This window comes from Oncorhynchus kisutch, linkage group LG3 (genome assembly GCF_002021735.2).
Source record: "Oncorhynchus kisutch isolate 150728-3 linkage group LG3, Okis_V2, whole genome shotgun sequence".
Classification (NCBI taxonomy): Eukaryota; Metazoa; Chordata; class Actinopteri; order Salmoniformes; family Salmonidae; genus Oncorhynchus; species Oncorhynchus kisutch.
In genome coordinates this window covers 16,599,337-16,618,383 of record NC_034176.2, presented here as the reverse complement: position 1 = coordinate 16,618,383, position 19,047 = coordinate 16,599,337, and the positions used below count along the sequence as shown (strand labels likewise).

Below are 19,047 nucleotides of genomic sequence, written 5' to 3'. Positions count from 1 at the left end.
CTGTACATTACTGAACTCTACTCTACAGTACTCTACTGTATTCTACTGTACTGTATTCTACTGTACTGTACTCTACTGTACTGTACTCTACTGAACTCTACTGTACTGTACTCTACTGAACTCTACTGTACTGTACTCTACTGTACTGTACTCTACTGAACTCTAGTCTACTGAACTGTACTCTACTGTACTGTACTCTACTGTACTCTAGTCTACTGAACTCTACTGTACTGTACTCTACTGTACTCTACAATACAGTGCTTTACTCTAGTCTTCTGTACTGTACATTACTGAACTCTACTCTACAGTACTCTACTGAACTCTACTGTACTGTACTCTACTGTACTCTACAATACAGTGCTTTACTCTAGTCTTCTGTACTGTACATTACTGAACTCTACTCTACAGTACTCTACTGAACTCTACTGTACTGTACTCCACCCTACTCTACAATACAGTGCTTTACTCTAGTCTACTGTACTGTACATTACTGAACTCTACTCTACAGTACTGTACTGAACTGTACTGTACTGTACTCTACTGTACTCTACAATACAGTGCTTTACTCTAGTCTACTGTACTGTACATTACTGAACTCTACTCTACAGTACTGTACTGAACTCTACTGTACTGTACTCTACTGTACTCTACAATACAGTGCTTTACTCTAGTCTACTGTACTGTACTGAACTCTACTCTACTCTACATTACTGTACTGAACTATGCTACAATCTACTCTACTGTACTCTAGTCTACTCGTACTGTACGACACTCTACTGTACTCTACTCATCTCTACTCTACTGAACTGTACTCTACTCTACCCTACTCCGCTGTACTCTACTGAACTGTACTCTACTCGAGTCTACTCTACTGTACTGAACTAACCATACTCTACTTTTCTAAGACCCCTTTTCCATCTGTTTGACCAGAAATCAAAGCCTTTGCTTATTCCTAATTTGCTGGATGGAAAATGGTTGAATCATTTATATATGCTTTAACATTTAAAAAAGAAATACAGTTTAAGTCAGAAGTCTACATACACCTCTGCCAAATACATTTAAACTCAGTTTTTCACAATTCCTGACATTTAATCCTAGTAAATATTCCCTGTTTTAGATAAGTTAGGATCACCACTTTATTTTAATAATGTGAAATGTCAGAATAATAGTAGAGAGAATTACTTATTTCAGCTTTTATTTCTTTAATCACATTCCCAGTGGGTCAGAAGTTTACATACACTCAATTAGTATTTGGTAGCATTGCCTTTTAAGTTGTTTAACTTGGGTCAAACGTTTCTGGTAGCCTTCCACAAGCTTCCAACAATAAGTTGGGTGAAATTTGGCCCATTCCTCCTGACAGACCTGGTGTAACTGAGTCAGGTTTGTAGGCCTCCTTGCTCGCGCACAATTTTTCAGTTCTGCCCACAAATTTTCTATAGGATTGAGGTCAGAGCTTTGTGATGGTCACTCCAATACCTTGACTTTGTTATCCTTGAGCCATTTTGCCGTAACTTTGGAAGAGTGCTTGGGGTCATTGTCCATTTGGAAGACCCATTTGCGACCAAGCTTTAACTTCCTGACTGATGTCTTGAGATGTTGCTACAATATATCCACATAGTTTTCCTCCCTCATGACGCCATCTATTTTGTGAAGTGCACCAGTCCCTCCTGCAGGAAAGCCCCTGCACAGCATGATGCTGCCCTCCCCAGGCTTCACGGTTGGGATGGTGTTCTTCGGCTTGCAAGCGTCCCCATTTAACCTCCAAACATAACGATGGTCATTATGGCCAAATAGTTATATTTTTGTTTCATCAGACCAGAGGACATTTTCTTTGTTTTCTCCAAAAAGTACGATCTTTGTCCCCATGTACAGTTGCAAACCGTAGTCTGGCTTTTTTTATGCCGTTTTTGGAGCAGTGGCTTGTTCCTTGTTGAGCGGCCTTTCAGTTCATGTCGATATAGGACTCGTTTTACTGTGGATATAGATACTTTTGTACCTGTTTCCTCCAGCATCTTCACAAGGTCCTTTGCTGTTGTTCTGGGATTGATTTGCACTTTTCGCATCAAAGTACGTTCATCTCTAGGAGACAGAATGCATCTCCTTCTTGAGCGGTATGACGGCTGTTTGGTCCCATGGTGTTTATACTTGCATACTATTGTTTGTACAGATGAACATGGTACCTGCTCCCAAGGATGAACCAGACATTTGGAGGTCTACAATTTTTTCTGAGATCTTGGCTGATTTCTTTGGATTTTTCCATGATGTCAAGCAAAGAGGCACTGAGTTTGAAGGTAGGCCTTGAAATACATCCACAGGTACACCTCCAATTGACTCAAATTATGTCAGAAGCTTCTAAAGCCATGTCATAATTTTCTGGAATTTTCCAAGCTGGTTAAAGGCACAGTCAACTTAGTGTATGTAAACTTCTGACCCACTGGAATTGTTATACAGTGAATTATAAGTTAAATAATCTGTCTGTCAACAATTGTTGGAAGAATGACTTGTTTCATGGGCAAAGTAGATGTCCTAACCAACTTGCCAAAACTATAGTTTCTTAACAAAAAATGTGTGGAGTTGTTCTAAAATGAGTTTTAATGACTCCAACCTAAGTGTATGCAAAGTTCCGACTGTATATATATATATATATATATAGCCTCTTAGCTTCCATTTAACACCAATTTGTATGTGCACATATATTAGTGCTCATGGAGTCTTTTACATGAAAACGCCCTTGTCACACTCCAACCCATTGCCACTGCCACTGTACAATAAATCCCCAGCTCTTTTGTGCTTTGTGCTGTAAAGAGCTCCCTTTGTTGCCTCCCTCTCACACACATATTTTTTCTGTCACACCCACACACACACACATGCATGTGCAAACACACGCATACACACACACCAATTTACTCAACATGTCATTTGTTATTGTCACAGCGCTAAATTTAGATTTTGTTTTAGGAATATGGTAGCCTAGTGGTTAGAGTGTTGGGCCAGTAACCGAAAGGTTGCTGGGTTGAATCCCTGAGCTGACAAGGTAAAAAATCTGTTGTTCTGAACAAGGCAGTTAACCCACTGTTCCCTGGTAGGCTGTCATTGCAAATAAGTATTTGTTGTTAACTGACTTACCTAGTTAAATGAAGGTTACACAATCAAAGAAAGGCCATTTCTATGACTATATGCTTTGTTCTTTCATGTTATAAAAGGAATCTACTAGCAAACATTGTGACAACCAATCCCATGCTGTGTGACAACCAACCCTGCGATGCGGCAGGTGGACAGAGTGTATTTGATGGCTTATAACTCCATGTAGGAATACGATCTGAGGATAAAAAAGGGTCACCATTTCAAACCAAAACCTTGTTTTTTCTCCTAATAATGAAAATAGTCTTGTAAGATATAATCGTGCTGAGAAATACATACAAGAGTAAAAAGTGTGACAACCAAACCCGGTCTACTCTGAGTGTTTTATTTACTGTTATATTTACGGTTATCATCACATAATATCATATAGGCCTAATTGTATACATTTATGTGACATATAAAGGACTAATTTAGATCCTCAACCATGGGGCTTTCCAACGGTATTGTCTACTCACTGCCACTAATATAACAGACCCTGTGGTTAATTCAAATTGGAGCTGGTATGCATGGAAACAATGGACTTATTTTTGGGGGACATATATACAGTGTGTCCAATTTGGCTTGTGAATTGAGAGGGTGTGTATATTAAACCTGCAGATTTGGTCCTTGTCAGCTAGTAAAGCGAGCTCTGTGGGTCGTCTGGTCTGTATCTCATACAGACTCATTATCCCCGTCAGAGGCTTTGACCCCTGACCCCATGGTATCACCTATGATTTGAGTCTGCCACATGGGTTGAATGCTCTTTATTAGCCACCTAAATGGGCTTAGCAGACGTCTGTCAGAGAGGAAACTAGTGACAGTTGAAAGTAGCAACAGCTTGACCACGTGGTGTATGTCCAGTTAGAACACTATATAGTGGCCCATGGTGAACCCTCCTCTCCCAATGTGTGAAGGTGAAGTTAGAAACTTTCAGAGGAAGGATGAGTAGTTGTGTCATATAAACCACGAGCAGGGCTGTTGATCTGTCTTGTGATGAGGCATACAGTCTAGTGTGTACAGGACAGTGAATTTAGAAAGACCCTGCGGTCCCAGTCTCAGCCTTTGGGCGCGTCTGAAATGTACTGCATTATGGACCCTGATAAAAGGTAGTGAGTGCACAGAGAATAGAGTGCCATTTCAGAGGCTGTCTCAGTCTACCTCCAATACTACACCAGAGGAGTTGGTTAATTAGCTTCTCCATGGCAGCCAGATGGAGAGTGACCGACATGTACAGATCTCTGACTTGGCCCCAGAAGACAACCTCGTCCATGTGGTCCATATGAAATAAACAACAGACACGGTTTCAGTTTCTTTAACACTGAGCCTCTGCCGATGACCTTCTAACTATGTTTTCATTAGATTTCCAGTGTATACACGCACAAACAAAGCACTTCAATTTTCTATGGGATTGAGGTCAGGGCTTTGTGATGGCCACTCCAATACCCTGACTTTGTTGTCCTTGAGCCATTTTGCCACAACTTTGAAAGTATGCTTTGTCCCCATGTGCAGTTGCAAACCGTAGTCAGGCTTTTTTATGTGGTTTTGGAGCAGTGGCTTCTTCCTTGCTGAGTGGCCTTTCAGGTTATATCGATATAGGACTCGTTTTACTGTGGTTATAGATACTTTTGTACCTGCATCCTCCAGCATCTTCACCAGGTCCTTCCACGCACAAACAAAGCACTTCAATATGTCCAACCTCTCCCCCAAAATCCAAGACATCCGAAAACAAATGTCCATATTTGGCATCTAAGGTCTAAGAGAAGGCCTGAATAAACCCTCATTACAAAGATTTGAGTTGGGTTTATGTATGTGGTTGTTCTTTCTACCTGTTAGAGTTGGACTCATATTCTCCATATTATTCTCCAGTCTAAAATTAGGATGTTGGCAACGTGGGGATGCAATGTGAATCACCACAACACAGTTTTGTCTAAAGGGTGTCTGTCGATCACTGTGGTACAAGATCTCAAGACTGTGTGTGTGTGTGTGTGCGAAGAATGAGAGAGATGAGCGTCTTTGTCTCCACTTTGACAGTCTAATCCTCTTGTCTGTCTGTTCTCTTTGTTGCTTGTTTCCAGCTCAGCTTCCCAGTGATCCCCAGTAGCAGCATCATTATCAGCACAGAGGACATCAAACCCCCACTGGGCCAAAACAGAGTGCTAAAGGTTCCTGCTCAGCCCACATGCACCTGTCTCTCCTTTAACAAACACATCTGTGCCATCTGTGGAGACCGCGCCTCAGGTCAGCACCCCAAACATCCCCACAACAGCCCCAATACAGGGCCCTACAGGCTGGGGGGGTCCCTCATTTCAAAATGCGGATTATTGTCATTCTACTGTACAAGCATGAAGGGAAGAACTAAACCGTTGTATGTATTGTTCTGGCAGGTAAACACTATGGAGTATATAGCTGTGAAGGTTGCAAGGGCTTCTTCAAGAGAACAGTGAGGAAAGAGCTGACGTATACCTGTCGAGACAACAAGGACTGTCTGATTGACAAGCGCCAACGCAACCGATGTCAGTACTGCCGCTACCAGAAGTGTCTGGCCATGGGCATGAAGAGAGAAGGTATGCTCCAGGAAATGACCTGAAAGAGTGAGCACAGACAGACACTCATGTGAAACCAACGTCAGAATGCTGCTTTGCTTCCTCCACTGTCCCTGTCCCCTCGCAAACACACGCGACTGACTTCCTCCACAATGTACCAACCAAAAGCATATCCTAGGAAGCAGGTTTGAGGAGATTGCAAGGTAGCATTGATCAACTCTGAGTTCAACTCGGGATAGCCAGTCATGTACTGTACATTTTTGTCAGGTAGATGTCTATGGCAATGAATCCTTAAGAACTAACTTGATCCAGGGAAGGCTAACTCAGGGCTAACTCCATTTATCCTGAATGAAGTGTCTGAACCACAGGTTGAGGACCAATGAAATCAGATTCCCTCTCTCTCTCAAAGATTGCGACATCATCCCCTTCATTTGATGAAGAAGACTGACATAAATATTTTATTAATCAAATGCTTTAAAAAAATGTTATTAATCAAATGCTTTTCTGTGTGTTAAAAATGTTTAAAAAGTGACTTGCCCATCGATTGATGTTTCAGCATTGTCTCAATGAAGAGTTCGGCATTTGACTAGCCACGTGCGACATGCAAGCGCAGTTACAAGCCTGCAAGAACTTGCAGCAGGCGGATGAGCAATATCCACCGTCACATTACGGATGAAAACTGAGCTGGACTGTGAAGCTAACGGAAGCTAATTAGCTTTAGAAAACCCTGAGTAGATTTAGCTTGCTCCATAGGATACTCCTCTGCTGTGCTCCCGAATAGGAACCCACCACACACACACACACACACACACACACACACACACACACACACACACACACACACACACACACACACACACACACACACACACACAGCATACTTTATAGGGTACACCATCTATCAGAACAGTGTCTAGGGTACACCTTCTGTCACCACAGTGTCTAGGGTACACCTTCTGTCACCACAGTGTCTAGGGTACACCTTCTGTCACCACAGTGTCTAGGGTACACCTTCTGTCACCACAGTATCTAGGGTACACCTTCTGTCACCTCTGTGTCTAGGGTACACCTTCTGTTACCACAGTGTCTAGGATACACTGTCTGTCACCACAGTGTCTAGGGTACACCTTCTGTCACCACAGTGTCTATGGTACACCGTCTGTCACCACAGTGTCTAGGGTACACCATCTGTCACCACAGTGTCTAGGGTACACCGTCTGTCACCACAGTGTCTAGGATACACCGTCTGTCACCACAGTGTCTAGGATACACCTTCTGTCACCACAGTGTCTAGGGTACACCTTCTGTCACCACAGTGTCTAGGATACACCGTCTGTCACCACAGTGTCTAGGGTACACCTTCTGTCACCACAGTGTCTAGGATACACCGTCTGTCACCACAGTGTCTAGGGTACACCTGTCACCACAGTGTCTAGGATATACCGTCTGTCACCACAGTGTCTAGGGTACAGCCTCTATCACCACATTGTCTAGGGTACACCTTCTGTCACCACAGTGTCTAGGGTACACCTTCTGTCACCATAGTGTCTAGGGTACACCTTCTGTCACCACAGTGTCTAGGGTACACCTTCTGTCACCACAGTGTCTAGGATACACCGTCTGTCACCACAGTGTCTAGGATATACCGTCTGTCACCACAGTGTCTAGGGTACACCTTCTGTCACCACAGTGTATAGGGTACACCTTCTGTCACCACAGTGTCTAGGGTACACCTTCTGTCACCACAGTGTCTAGGATACACCGTCTGTCACCACAGTGTCTAGGGTACACCTGTCACCACAGTGTCTAGGATATACCGTCTGTCACCACAGTGTCTAGGGTACAGCCTCTATCACCACATTGTCTAGGATACACCATCTGTCACCACAGTGTCTAGGGTACACCTTCTGTCACCACAGTGTCTAGGGTACACCTTCTGTCACCACAGTGTCTAGGGTACACCTTCTGTCACCACAGTGTCTAGGAGACAGTGTCTGTTACCACGGTGTCTAGGGTTCAGTGTCTGTTAGCAGAGTTCCTGTATCTACCCTCAGGGCATGGCTCGTGAAGAAATGAGCTCTCGTTGTGGAATACGGACGCTTTCCCTGCTTATTGTACTGTTTATCATGTTTGATGTTTAATTGGATCTTAGCCAATAGTTTCATATACTGAGACACCACTGATTAACACTTTAGTCCCACTGTAAACACAATATAACTTTTAAAGCTTACTGAACCCTTCATAAACTCTTCATGAGGCCATTCATATCAAATGTCATGCTATAAAAGGAGATCTTCCCCTTGGTGGAGTAGGCTAAGAGCATTCTCCACTTCTCTGAGCTGGCCCTGGACAGTGTTGTATGAGGCTGGCTATAACAGAAGCTACATTCAATGCTTTCACCCCAGCTGTGCAGGACGAGCGCCAGAGAGCCAAGGAGAGGTGCGAGAGTGAGGCGGACTCGTTAGGTTGTGCTAATGAAGACATGCCTGTGGAGAGGATAGAGGAGGCGGAGCTCGCTGTGGAGCTAAAGACCAAGACATGCATCAAGGGGAGCCTGGGCGTGCCCACCAACTCAGTGAGTTCACTGCACACTATATAACTTATTACTGATCACTTACTATACTCTATGACTATATAGTAGCATACACTGTATATCACATACTGGCAAAACAACCTCATTCCCCCATCTTATGCTAACTGCCTAGGGGGAGGTATAGCTGAGACACAAGCTGAATGTTCTTCAAATTTGCTTTAGAAACTACCACAGAAGAGTCCCCTTGGTAGAGGCCATTTTTAACTCAAGCTCATTGTATCCCTCTAGCTCAGGTCTCTGAACTCTTGACCCCCTGACTTCCACTCTGTCTCCCCAGCCCAACGACCCTGTGACCAATATATGCCAGGCAACAGACAAGCAGCTCTTTAACTTGGTGGAGTGGGCCAAGATGATCCCCCACTTCTCAGAGCTGGCCCTGGACGACCAGGTCATCCTCCTGCGTGCAGGTATCGTCTGATCTCGTCTGCTGTGGTCAATCCTGTAAGGGGAAATCAAAACTGAGCAGCTCTGACAACTGGGATTTACTCGCCTTTTACTTGATGTCCCACCATTTACCAAGGCCATATTCATTAGGCTCCAAACGGACATGAACAAGGAGGGGATGTTTGAACTTATCCAATAAGAAATGCTCATTTACATTTTCCATAGGAAAATGTTTTGTAACGTTTCCCATTGCATGCCATAATGAATATGACCCAGTTAGATGTTTCCCTCTCTACCCCTCAGGGTGGAATGAGCTCCTCATAGCTTCTTTCTCCCATCGCTCCATCACTGTGAACGACAGCATTCTGCTGGCAAACGGACTCCAACTGCATCGCAACAGCGCCCACAGTGCAGGGGTGGGGTCCATCTTTGACAGGTAAAAACTTACAGCCTGGCTCACAGATCCTCATCATCACAGTTAGTCCATTGGTACCATTGGATACTTGTATAATCTACTTTATAGTGGATTGAGTACTATCATATAATTACAGTTAAAGTAAGATTTAAAGTGTTATTGTTAACAAACTCAATTTTCCTCAATTCCTGATAAATATTCCATGGGTTTTTCAAGCTCATTACATGCTCATTGCTCATTGCCTTATTATCGCAAAATCTGGCCTAATTATGCTTGCATGCTTTCGAATCCAAACCTTTTGAGAAGGTTTGATGTAGGATCATGAATATTTCCCTCAGATTTCATCTGACATGCAACATTTTGTGCATTTGTGATGCTTGCAGAGTGATGAATTAATCTATGAATATTTTGTCTCGGAAGAGTTGTTGGGGCCATGAATTCTAAACCGCGATACATCCAAGGCTATCAGAGGAATGTTGTCAGTATATTAAAGTAGCTTGTTTTACCTGCACAGAGTGCTGACTGAGCTTGTGTCGAAAATGCGAGACATGCAGATGGACAAGTCTGAGTTAGGGTGCCTTCGAGCCATCGTTCTCTTCAACCCAGGTAGGTCTACTGTACATCACACACTCCATCCTGGATAGCAACTCATCAAGCTGTACTGTACATGAATGGGACATGGGTGGGTGCGTGTGTGTGTGTGTGTGTGTGTGCGTGTGTGCGTTTGTGCATGCGCGTTTATATGAAGTAAATGCCTGGTCTCTGTTTAACACATTTTAATCAGGTTGTTAAGAGGAATAGATTTTGATGGCCTACTTTCCAAATGTAGTGTGTGATGTAAAGCCTGAACCACTTTAATGTTTTGCTTTCCTCCTAAACTATCAACAATACAGTGCATTCAGAAAGTATTCAGATCCCTTGACTTTTTCCACATTTTGTTACTTTACAGCCTTATTCTAAAATGGATTTAACAAATGTTTTTCCTCTTCAATCTACACAAAATACCCCATAATGACAAACTGAAAGCAGGTTTTTAGACATTTTTGCAAATGTATAAAAAAAACAAAACAGACATACTTTATTTACATAAGTATTCAGACACTTTGATATGAGGGTGCTTCCTGTTTCCATTGATCATCCTTGAGATGTTTCTACAACTTGATTGGAGTCCATATTTGGTCAATTCAATTGATTGGACATGATTTGGAAAGGCACACACCTGTCAATATAAGGTCCCACAGTTGCCAGTGCATGTCAGAGCTAAAACACAAAGTGATGAGGTTGAAGGAATTGTCCGTAGAGCTCCGAGACAATCTGGGAAAGGGTACCAAAACATTTCAGCAGCATTGGAGGTCCCCAAGAACACAATGACCTCCATCATTCTTAAATGGAAGAAGTTTGGAACCACCAACACTATTCTTAGAGCTGGCCGCCCGGCCAAACTGATTAATAATGATTAACCAAACTGATTAGGCCTTTATGGTAGAGTGGCCAGATAGAAGCCACTCCTCAGTAAAAGGCCGTGGGGATGTTTTTCCAGCTGCAGGGACTGGGAGACTAGTTAGGATCGTGAGAAAGATGAACGGAGCAAAGTACAGAGATACTTGATGAAAATATGCTCCAGAGTGCTCAGGACCTCAGGGCGAAGGTTCACCTTCCAACAGGACAACTACCCTAAGCACATAGCCAAGGCAACTTAGGAGTGGCTTCGGGACAAGTCTTTGAATGTCCTTGAGTGGCTCAGCCAGAGCCCGGACTTGAAATCGATCGATCATCTCTGGAGAGACCTGAAAATAGCTGTGCAGCGAAGCTCCCCATCCAACCTGACAGAGCTTAAGAGGATCTGCAGAGAAGAATGGGAGAAACTCCCCAAATACAGGTGTGCCAAGCTTGTAGAGTCATAACCAAGAATACTCGAGGCTGTAATCTCTGCCAAAGGTGCTTCAAAAAGGTAAAGGGTCTGAATACTTATGTAAGTGTGATATTTAAGTTTATTATTTCTTATAAATGTACACTCATTTAAGGGTATTGTGTGTAGATTGGTGAGGTAATCCATTTTAGAATAAGGCTGTAACGTAACAATGTGGAAAAAGTCAAGGGCTCTGAATACTTTCCGAATGCACTGTATAGGCCATCACTAGTATGTGTGTGAAAGGCAACCGTTTTCTAAGATACTGTATTCAGTTCAGTACGTAAGACTTGATATCAATGACTTTACACCTCAAATGGTTTGGATTAATATAAATAGAAGCCTATAGTGACTCCCCATCCCGCATGAGGGAGCGTAATCATCGACTGACACTAATTAGCATAACACAACGGACATAAATATTCCTAGAAAATCTTCCTATTCGTGAAAATCACAAGTGAAATATATTAAGACACAGCTTAGCCTTTTGTTAATCACCCTGTCATCTCAGATTTTCAAAATATGCTTTACAGCCAAAGCTAGACAAGCATTTGTCTAGGTTTTATCGATAGCCTAGCATAGCATTTTGTCCAGCTAGCAGCAGGTAACTTGGTCACGGAAATCAGAAAAGCAATCAAATTAAATCGTTTACCTTTCATGAGCTTCGGATGTTTTCACTCACGAGACTCCCAGTTAGATAGTCAATGTTCCTTTTTTCCAAAAAGATGATTTTTGTAGGCGAAATAGCTCCATTTGTTCTTCACGTTTGGCTGAGAAATCACTTGGAAATTGCAGTCACGAAAACAACGAAAAATATTCCAAATTAGCTCCATAATATCGACAGAAACATGGCAAACATTGTTTTTAATCAATCCTCAAGGTGTTTTTCAAATATCTATTTGATAATATATCCACCACGACAATTGGTTTTTCAGTAGGACCGATTGGAATAATGGCTACCTCTGTATTTTACGCGAGAATCACTCTGGGAGCCATAAGGTGACCAGTTGCGCAATGTAGCCGCTTACGGGTATTCTTCAACATAAATGCGTAAAACTATGTCACAATGCTGTAGACACCTTGGGGAATACAGAGAAAAAGTAATCTGGTTGATAGCCCACTCACTGCTCAATAGGGACGCATTGGAACGCAGCGCTTTCAAAACATGAGGCACTTCCGGATTGGATTTTTCTCAGGCTTTCGCCTGCAATATCAGCACTGTTATACTCACAGACAATATTTTTTTACAGTTTTGGAAACTTTAGAGTGTTTGCTATCCTAAGCTGTCAATTATATGCATATTCTAGCATCTTGTCCTGACAAAATATCCCGTTTACTACGGGAACGTTATTTTTCCAAAAATGAAAATACTGCCCCCTAGTCACTCAGTTTAGTTGCTGTGATGCATTCATTTATAGGCCATTGTCAAACGAAAATCTTCCTTTTAAATCTTTTTGCTGGTTTCTCTGTACATAAGACTGTTCATAAGTCTGATAATATTTGCTTTCAAAGTCCACGTCATTTACCTCAAACGCTACACGCTCAGTGTGCTTATTTTCAACCAAACCTTAAAGCTAACATCAGTTTGGAAAAAAGACTGAACATTTCAATGTACAAAGGGGCAACACAATGCCAGAGAACGCAAGAATCCATTCAAATGTAATGTACTAACACACAAGGCATCTCCCCACAAGATGTGAAAAGCGAGCATTTGAGGGTCTATTCTGTCCCTCTTGGGTTGGACCAGTACAATGTTAAGTAGTTTACTACTGCCCTCTCCTGGGCAGACATTTCTATTACACAATAGTTTTAATGTGTGATGTGTGTTGGTCTAAAAGTGATGGAACACAGAGTTGGTGTCGTTGTCACCAGTAACACGTTCTGTTTTGTTTCCATATGTGTAGACACAAAAGGCTTGTCAAACCCAGGGGAGGTTGAGGCTCTCAGAGAAGGGGTGTATGCTTCACTGGAGGCATACTGTAAACACAAATACCCCGGCCAACCAGGAAGGTATTGGTCATTGTTTGGTCATCACCAAATATTTGATGAACCTACTTCTTAGTGACATAATGTCATTTCATCCAGATGTATAAAAGCTTTGTTATCATCATAGTCACTCTTTACATGTTCTTGTCTTATACAGATTTGCCAAACTGTTACTTCGATTGCCAGCCCTACGTTCCATTGGCCTCAGGTTTCTGGAGCACCGGTTCTTCTTCAAACTGATAGGGGATACACCCGTTGACACATTCCTCACGGAAATGTTGGAAGCTCCACGCCAAATGACGAAACAGCACTGCAGTTGAACACTGTCTGTCCAATACTTGCATCAAAACGGAGAGAACTAGTAATTTGCCTGATTGACAGACTGTAAGTTTGAACACAAGAACTAGTGGACAGCAAACCTATGGCTTTGTTTCATTCTTCTTCATGTGCTTCTCCACCTGCATTGCTTGCTGTTTGGGGTTTTAGGCTGGGTTTCTGTACAGCACTTTGAGATATCAGCTGATGTACGAAGGGCTATATAAATAAATTTGATTTTGATTTTGATTTGATGTACAGTAGATGTATTTATCATTAGTTTTGTGTCAAAGTGAAATGTCTTGAAGGGCCAGAGTCTGCAACAACCCAAAGCATGAGACCTTTTTCACAATGAATGATAATGTCTTCTCGCTTCAGATTCAACACTGAACATTGTCATAACAGATCAAGACTCCGTGCCACAAACCAGCGACCTCATCATCCTCCTGCCTTAGACAGGTCTACCTCTTGTAGTCATTCTCATATTCTGTGATAATAACAACATGGTCCGGCCAAACTCGTTGTCTAGGATGATCTCCTGTTATACATGTAACCCCCACCTCAGGCTCTCGTAGTTGGTCTTCTCCTCCTTAATGAAAATGTTCTCATGTGACTATATACGGCAGACGAGGGTAATGCATTTAAACTGGAACCCCTTGACAGGGATAATGGTTCAGGTAACTTCAGCTCAAGACCAAGGGTATTTGTTCTACTCCCAGCGCTTAACCTTTTCAAGCAGAGAATGGCTCCAGTCAGTAGCTCACTGTGAGGACAGAGGAGGCTGATAGGAGGAGCTATAGGAGGACGGGCTCTTTGTAGTGGCTGGAATGGAATAAATGGAACGGTATCAAACACATCAACCATATAGAAACCTCATGTTTGACTCCGTTCCATTTACATTCTATTACAATGAGCCCATCCTCCTATAGCTCATCTCACCAGCCTCCACTGTATGACTAGCATGCAACTGTAGTGGGGAGGATCAATAAGGTCTTCACTAATTCACATATCAACAAGAAGGTTTACTGGTGGGGGTACTGGAGGAATGGAGTTGGGAACCCCTGGTGTAGGGGACTGTCTGTAAGTGACTCTCTGTAGTATCTGATAGATATAATGCACACATAAGGTCTCTGACGCCAACTGGTGCATCACACAAAAGTAATGCAACTGTCCAAGTACATTAGGACATGAGAAGAGAGCAGTGTTGTAATTACTCATTGCTACAATGTGTTACAATGTTACTTACAGCAGTAACCCTATCCATAACTTCTAAACCTAACCAATCCTATCGTAGGTTATTCAAGTGTAATACTGGGTAAGTGCAATACATGTTACACTGTAATACCAGGAATAATTAGACTGTGATAAGGGCACTGTAATTTAAATTCTAACCCAGCCCATGCATAACAGAAGACAGACAAGAGAATAATGATTGAGGAGATCAAAAGATGGCAGAGAATTGTAAAGAATTGTTTCAGTCAGAAGTACAATATTCAGGTTGAGCAGCCAGGAATATTTTTGGAACCTCATATGTATTTGAATTGTATTTATTTGAACCTTTATTGGATCAGGGAGTCACGCTGAGACCAAGAGCCCTGAATAACAGAAATGACAGAAATTCAAGCAGAAAGAAAATACAGGTATAACAAACAGTTCATTTAGAAATGAAATAACCACCAATCAATGAACAATAGCAGCAAACATATGCTGCATCTCGTTCAACCACCTTTTTTTAAGCAGATCTATTAGTTCGTATTTTAGCGTGATCATTGCTTACTGAGCCACTCAGGACTAGTGTATTTTAGGATGAACAATAATCTTGTTTTTTGTTTTTCCTCATTTAAAACATGGCAACATGTCATTTAAAGGGGAAATCTACATTCATCTTTGGTATTTAAAAATAATTATATATAAACATTGAATATTGAAGAATATGGGTTATAAATGTCTCATGAGCTACGTTCAACTGTCTTACTCCACCAAACTGTTGTTTACTGGGAAGTAAACCAAGAACAAATGTAGTACACTGTCTTTATTTGACGTGTTCTGTTTAGAGAGCATGTTATCTTACCTGAGCAGAAAACTCTCTGCAGCCCTGGCTCCATTTACACATGCTGCTCCAGGCCAGACCATGCTGTAGGCCAGACCATGCTGTAGGCCAGACCATGCTCCAGGCCAGACCATGCTCCAGGCCAGACCATGCTCTAGGCCAGTTATAGCTGATGTCACATTTTGCAATGCACCCATGCACCAATTCAACCCAATGAACCCATGATGTCGATTCCCCAATGATGTATAGCTTTAAATAATGTGTTTACCATGTCTTGTACAACTTGTTTGTTTTTAAAATGTAATACAAATATGAATAGTATTAGCTATAAAGGTGGCAAGGTGTGTATACACAATTCTGATGGCCTTCTCTGCTTGTGCAAATAGGAAGTTTATCATCAGCTTGTACTTCACTGTTACTTATTAAAGGTCTGGAAGCTTTTCAACAGTAAAACATTTCTTATGATACTTATTTAAACAGAGGACCCAATCATGTGTAGGGTACAGCCTCTGTCAGCACAGTGTCTAGGGTACACTGTTTAAATAAGTATCATAAGAAATGTTTTACTATTGAAAAGCTATATGCCAACTATCTGTAATATGCTATGCGTATGTGTGATGCTGAGGGCAATATGTAGACTGTTATGTTACATGCATACCTCTAGAGGGAGACATTGCTATTTTGCAAAGTGGCATTGGCAAAACTCGTACAGGAGGAGCATAGTGAATTGGGGGATATCACAGCCAAGACAGCCAAAGACGTGGCACATTTTTAATAAGGCATATCCTGCTTTTCCGAAAGCTCAAAGCACTAATAACTCTACCCCTAATTATTACTGATTGAATGTGACATTAATATTTCTGCAAAACTCCTTAAAAATGTTTTTGCTGATCATAAGTTACTGGTGTTGGCAGTCCAATAAGCAGTTCTGCCAGTTCTGGTAGTCTGGATTGAATTTAGAGGTAATGTTAAACCTGGCTCAGTCTCACTCAGGTTGAAGTGATGTGTGTTGACATGACTAATCATATCCATGGGAGTATTTGTCTACGTTGCCCAAAGAAAAAGGTGATTAGTGTTATTTTTAAGTTGATAAGGCTGTTATGAAATGGTGATTGGGGAAGAGGCAAAGCATCTTTGCAGAACAATGTTGTGAAAGAAACCTAACTGTGACTTTGGTCAGCTCACTTAATATGACTGAGAATGTTTAGCCGGATTACCTCTCAAAGTCAAGAATTTTGTTTGAGAGGACGACTAAAGACATTTGCTCACATTTCTAGTACAGTAGGTTGTGTAGTTCTTCTGTTTTAACCCTAACCACAACCATACAGAGGAAATACCGAAATGTAACCCCTGAGGATGTTGTGTCCTAGAAGTTAAGAGTTAGAGTTCATTTCATCATTTTGGTGAGTGAATGACAGCACTGACGTTGCCGCAATTTCGGACAATTTGAATGACGTTTGCAGCAGCTTCTTGAAACGATGCATAAGAAAGATTGACAGGTTGTGTTGACAGGACGTTTTTCAAAATGTCAACCTGGCCGGTCCTAATTCTGGAGTTTATGCTGGGCATATTGTCTCATGCCTCATCGGCCGCCATCTCTCTGGTCTCGTTGATGTCCTCATAGAGAGTTGGGCTGCGATGTCTCTTTGAATTAAGAGGAGCTATAGGGAGCCCCTAACTAATGTGCCAGTCTTTGTCAAGTTTCCTCAGTCCTCATGGCTGTTTTCCCCCTCAGAGCTTCTTCACAAACAAAACATCATAGCCCAGGGTAAAGAGACGAATATCTGATGTATCTCTGCCGGGATCCCCGGCTCTCTGACATCCAGTCCCTCCTACAATTATCTGCTAATTGACAGGCCCTATCAGCCTGCTGGTGGCCACAGCTGACAAGTGTGAGAAGGCTGAGGTGAGGTGGTGGGGAAATGCCACTCATTGCAGGATTATCAGCGCAAAGGCCAACGACATAGCAGTAATCTGACCTGGCTGTAGCTAGCTGGTGGGACTCACTCTCTTTCCGGTGTAGCAGATCTCACACACACACACCCTTGTTGCTTCTTCTTTCTCTGCCTCCACTGTCTGATCATTTCATACTCCACAATGACATTTTGTGATTAATTAAGATAGGTGTGAAATTGGCTGAAGACCGATACCCCATCCTCTTATTGCCCCCATAACATGTCTGGGAAAGACAGGGTCACCCTATGCCCCACAATACCCACTGTACACATACACACACACACTTCAGGTCCCATGGCTGTTGACTGTCCAGCCAGTGTGCCTGAGGCCTGCCTGTCCTGTCTGAATCCTTCTCAGCATTGTTAAGTTCAGCCTCAGTGTTCACGCGCTCTATGAACTAAAAAGAGACGTCTGGCTAAGCCCAGACTGACCATGCTGCTCTCACCTTCCTTTCCCCTGCCTCTGTACGGTAAGGAGAGTGTTGGGTAAACAGACGTCATATCAAGTCACATTAGGTTATGATAACATTATTATATTGACCAACAGTTTCTATTTGACTGTACAATTCAAAACAAGTAGTTTCTTGTAGCACTTGAACTCTTGTTGAAATGGACACTGAGAATAGGCCTTGATACTGAGATGATTACAGCTTACAGATGATTCCAAACCATTTTTGTCTGCCATTATAAATCAGCTTTAGATGATCATCTTGTGTAAGTCTTGATTAAACTTTTTCCTTTTAACAATCTCACTAGCTCTTGATATTGCGTTTTTTCCTTTAAGACATAATCTTTAAAACCACTGAAATAGATAACCCTTATAGTCAGCAGCCTGGTGTTCCAGCTAAGATTTTACTGTCAACATAGTAGAAACCGGCCCGTTAACTTCTGAAACCTTCTCTGGCAAAGCTCACTGTCCCCACCACCGCCATCAAAAAGTCATTTCCCTATAGGAGTCCCACACATGGCCTAACAATGGGAGGAGAGGATTAGAATAGCGCTCTGTCTCAGAGCAAAGGCGGAAAAAAATCTGTTCCAATCACTGGAGAAGACTCTGACTAGTTGGCCACATTTCTTCCTCTGGATTTTTCCCATGAAGCGGTTTTGTTTTTATGCTATTATCTTTCTTTGCCATCAGACAGTGTGTGGCATTGTGATCAGATCCTTGGATTGTTCATCTGCTGAATGGTTAAATCTGCTCTCTGATGTGGAGGAATCTTCAAAGTGGAGAAACCCACAGGGGGACGTTGCTAGTTGATAATTAATGTAGTCAACTGCATTGCCAATTTTAGATTTGCAAGATGAGAAACTGAAATATTTCTGCTTTGAATCTAGCAACAAGCACTACCAAATGTCTTACCTCATCTTCAAAATGCTTCCTTGGAAAACTGTTCCCACAAAATATGAATTCTAGATCTTTTTTTGAAAACCAAAAGAGATTTAGCTCTTTATTAACTCTTATGTGGTTCCAGTAGAAATGATTCTCTATGGTTTCGTTTTATTGGATTTTTATTCGTACCCAAATCCTTTACATTTCCACTCAGTAAGGGACTGTACGTTATTTATAATGAGGCACACCTGGAGTGAAATATATTTTTATTCGACTTTCCTTGAACACTTGAAAAAAACAAGTGATCCTCCCCTATACCCAAAACAATCATTAAAACATAAAGTGGATAGCAATGAACATGCCTACATTTACCCTCACTCCTAGGACAGACCAGATATGGCCTTTTAGAAACAGGTCTTTGTTTTGTAAGCATTTAGTGACAAAGTA

At 42.0% G+C, this 19,047-nt stretch overlaps 1 protein-coding gene across 2 annotated transcripts in view; it reads left to right on the top strand.

The window, feature by feature from the left end:
• LOC109875950 (retinoic acid receptor RXR-alpha-B) overlaps nt 1-18,224 on the top strand; it is a 36,458-nt gene extending 18,234 nt beyond the window's left edge. Inside the window, exons 4-12 of one of the 2 annotated variants that reach the window (XR_002252892.2) lie at nt 5,196-5,358; nt 5,505-5,684; nt 8,069-8,238; nt 8,534-8,663; nt 8,944-9,076; nt 9,570-9,661; nt 12,869-12,974; nt 13,108-13,334; nt 13,644-18,224. Coding sequence is in view for 1 of the 2 variants with exons in the window: in XM_020468412.2 (XP_020324001.1) it covers nt 5,196-5,358; nt 5,505-5,684; nt 8,069-8,238; nt 8,534-8,663; nt 8,944-9,076; nt 9,570-9,661; nt 12,869-12,974; nt 13,108-13,270 (1,137 nt within the window). In the remaining variant the exon portion in view is untranslated. Of the gene's footprint in view, nt 1-5,195; nt 5,359-5,504; nt 5,685-8,068; nt 8,239-8,533; nt 8,664-8,943; nt 9,077-9,569; nt 9,662-12,868; nt 12,975-13,107 lie in introns of both variants that reach the window. The other variant, XM_020468412.2, reaches the window with a different exon arrangement.
• The last annotated feature ends 823 nt before the right edge of the window (nt 18,225-19,047 follow it).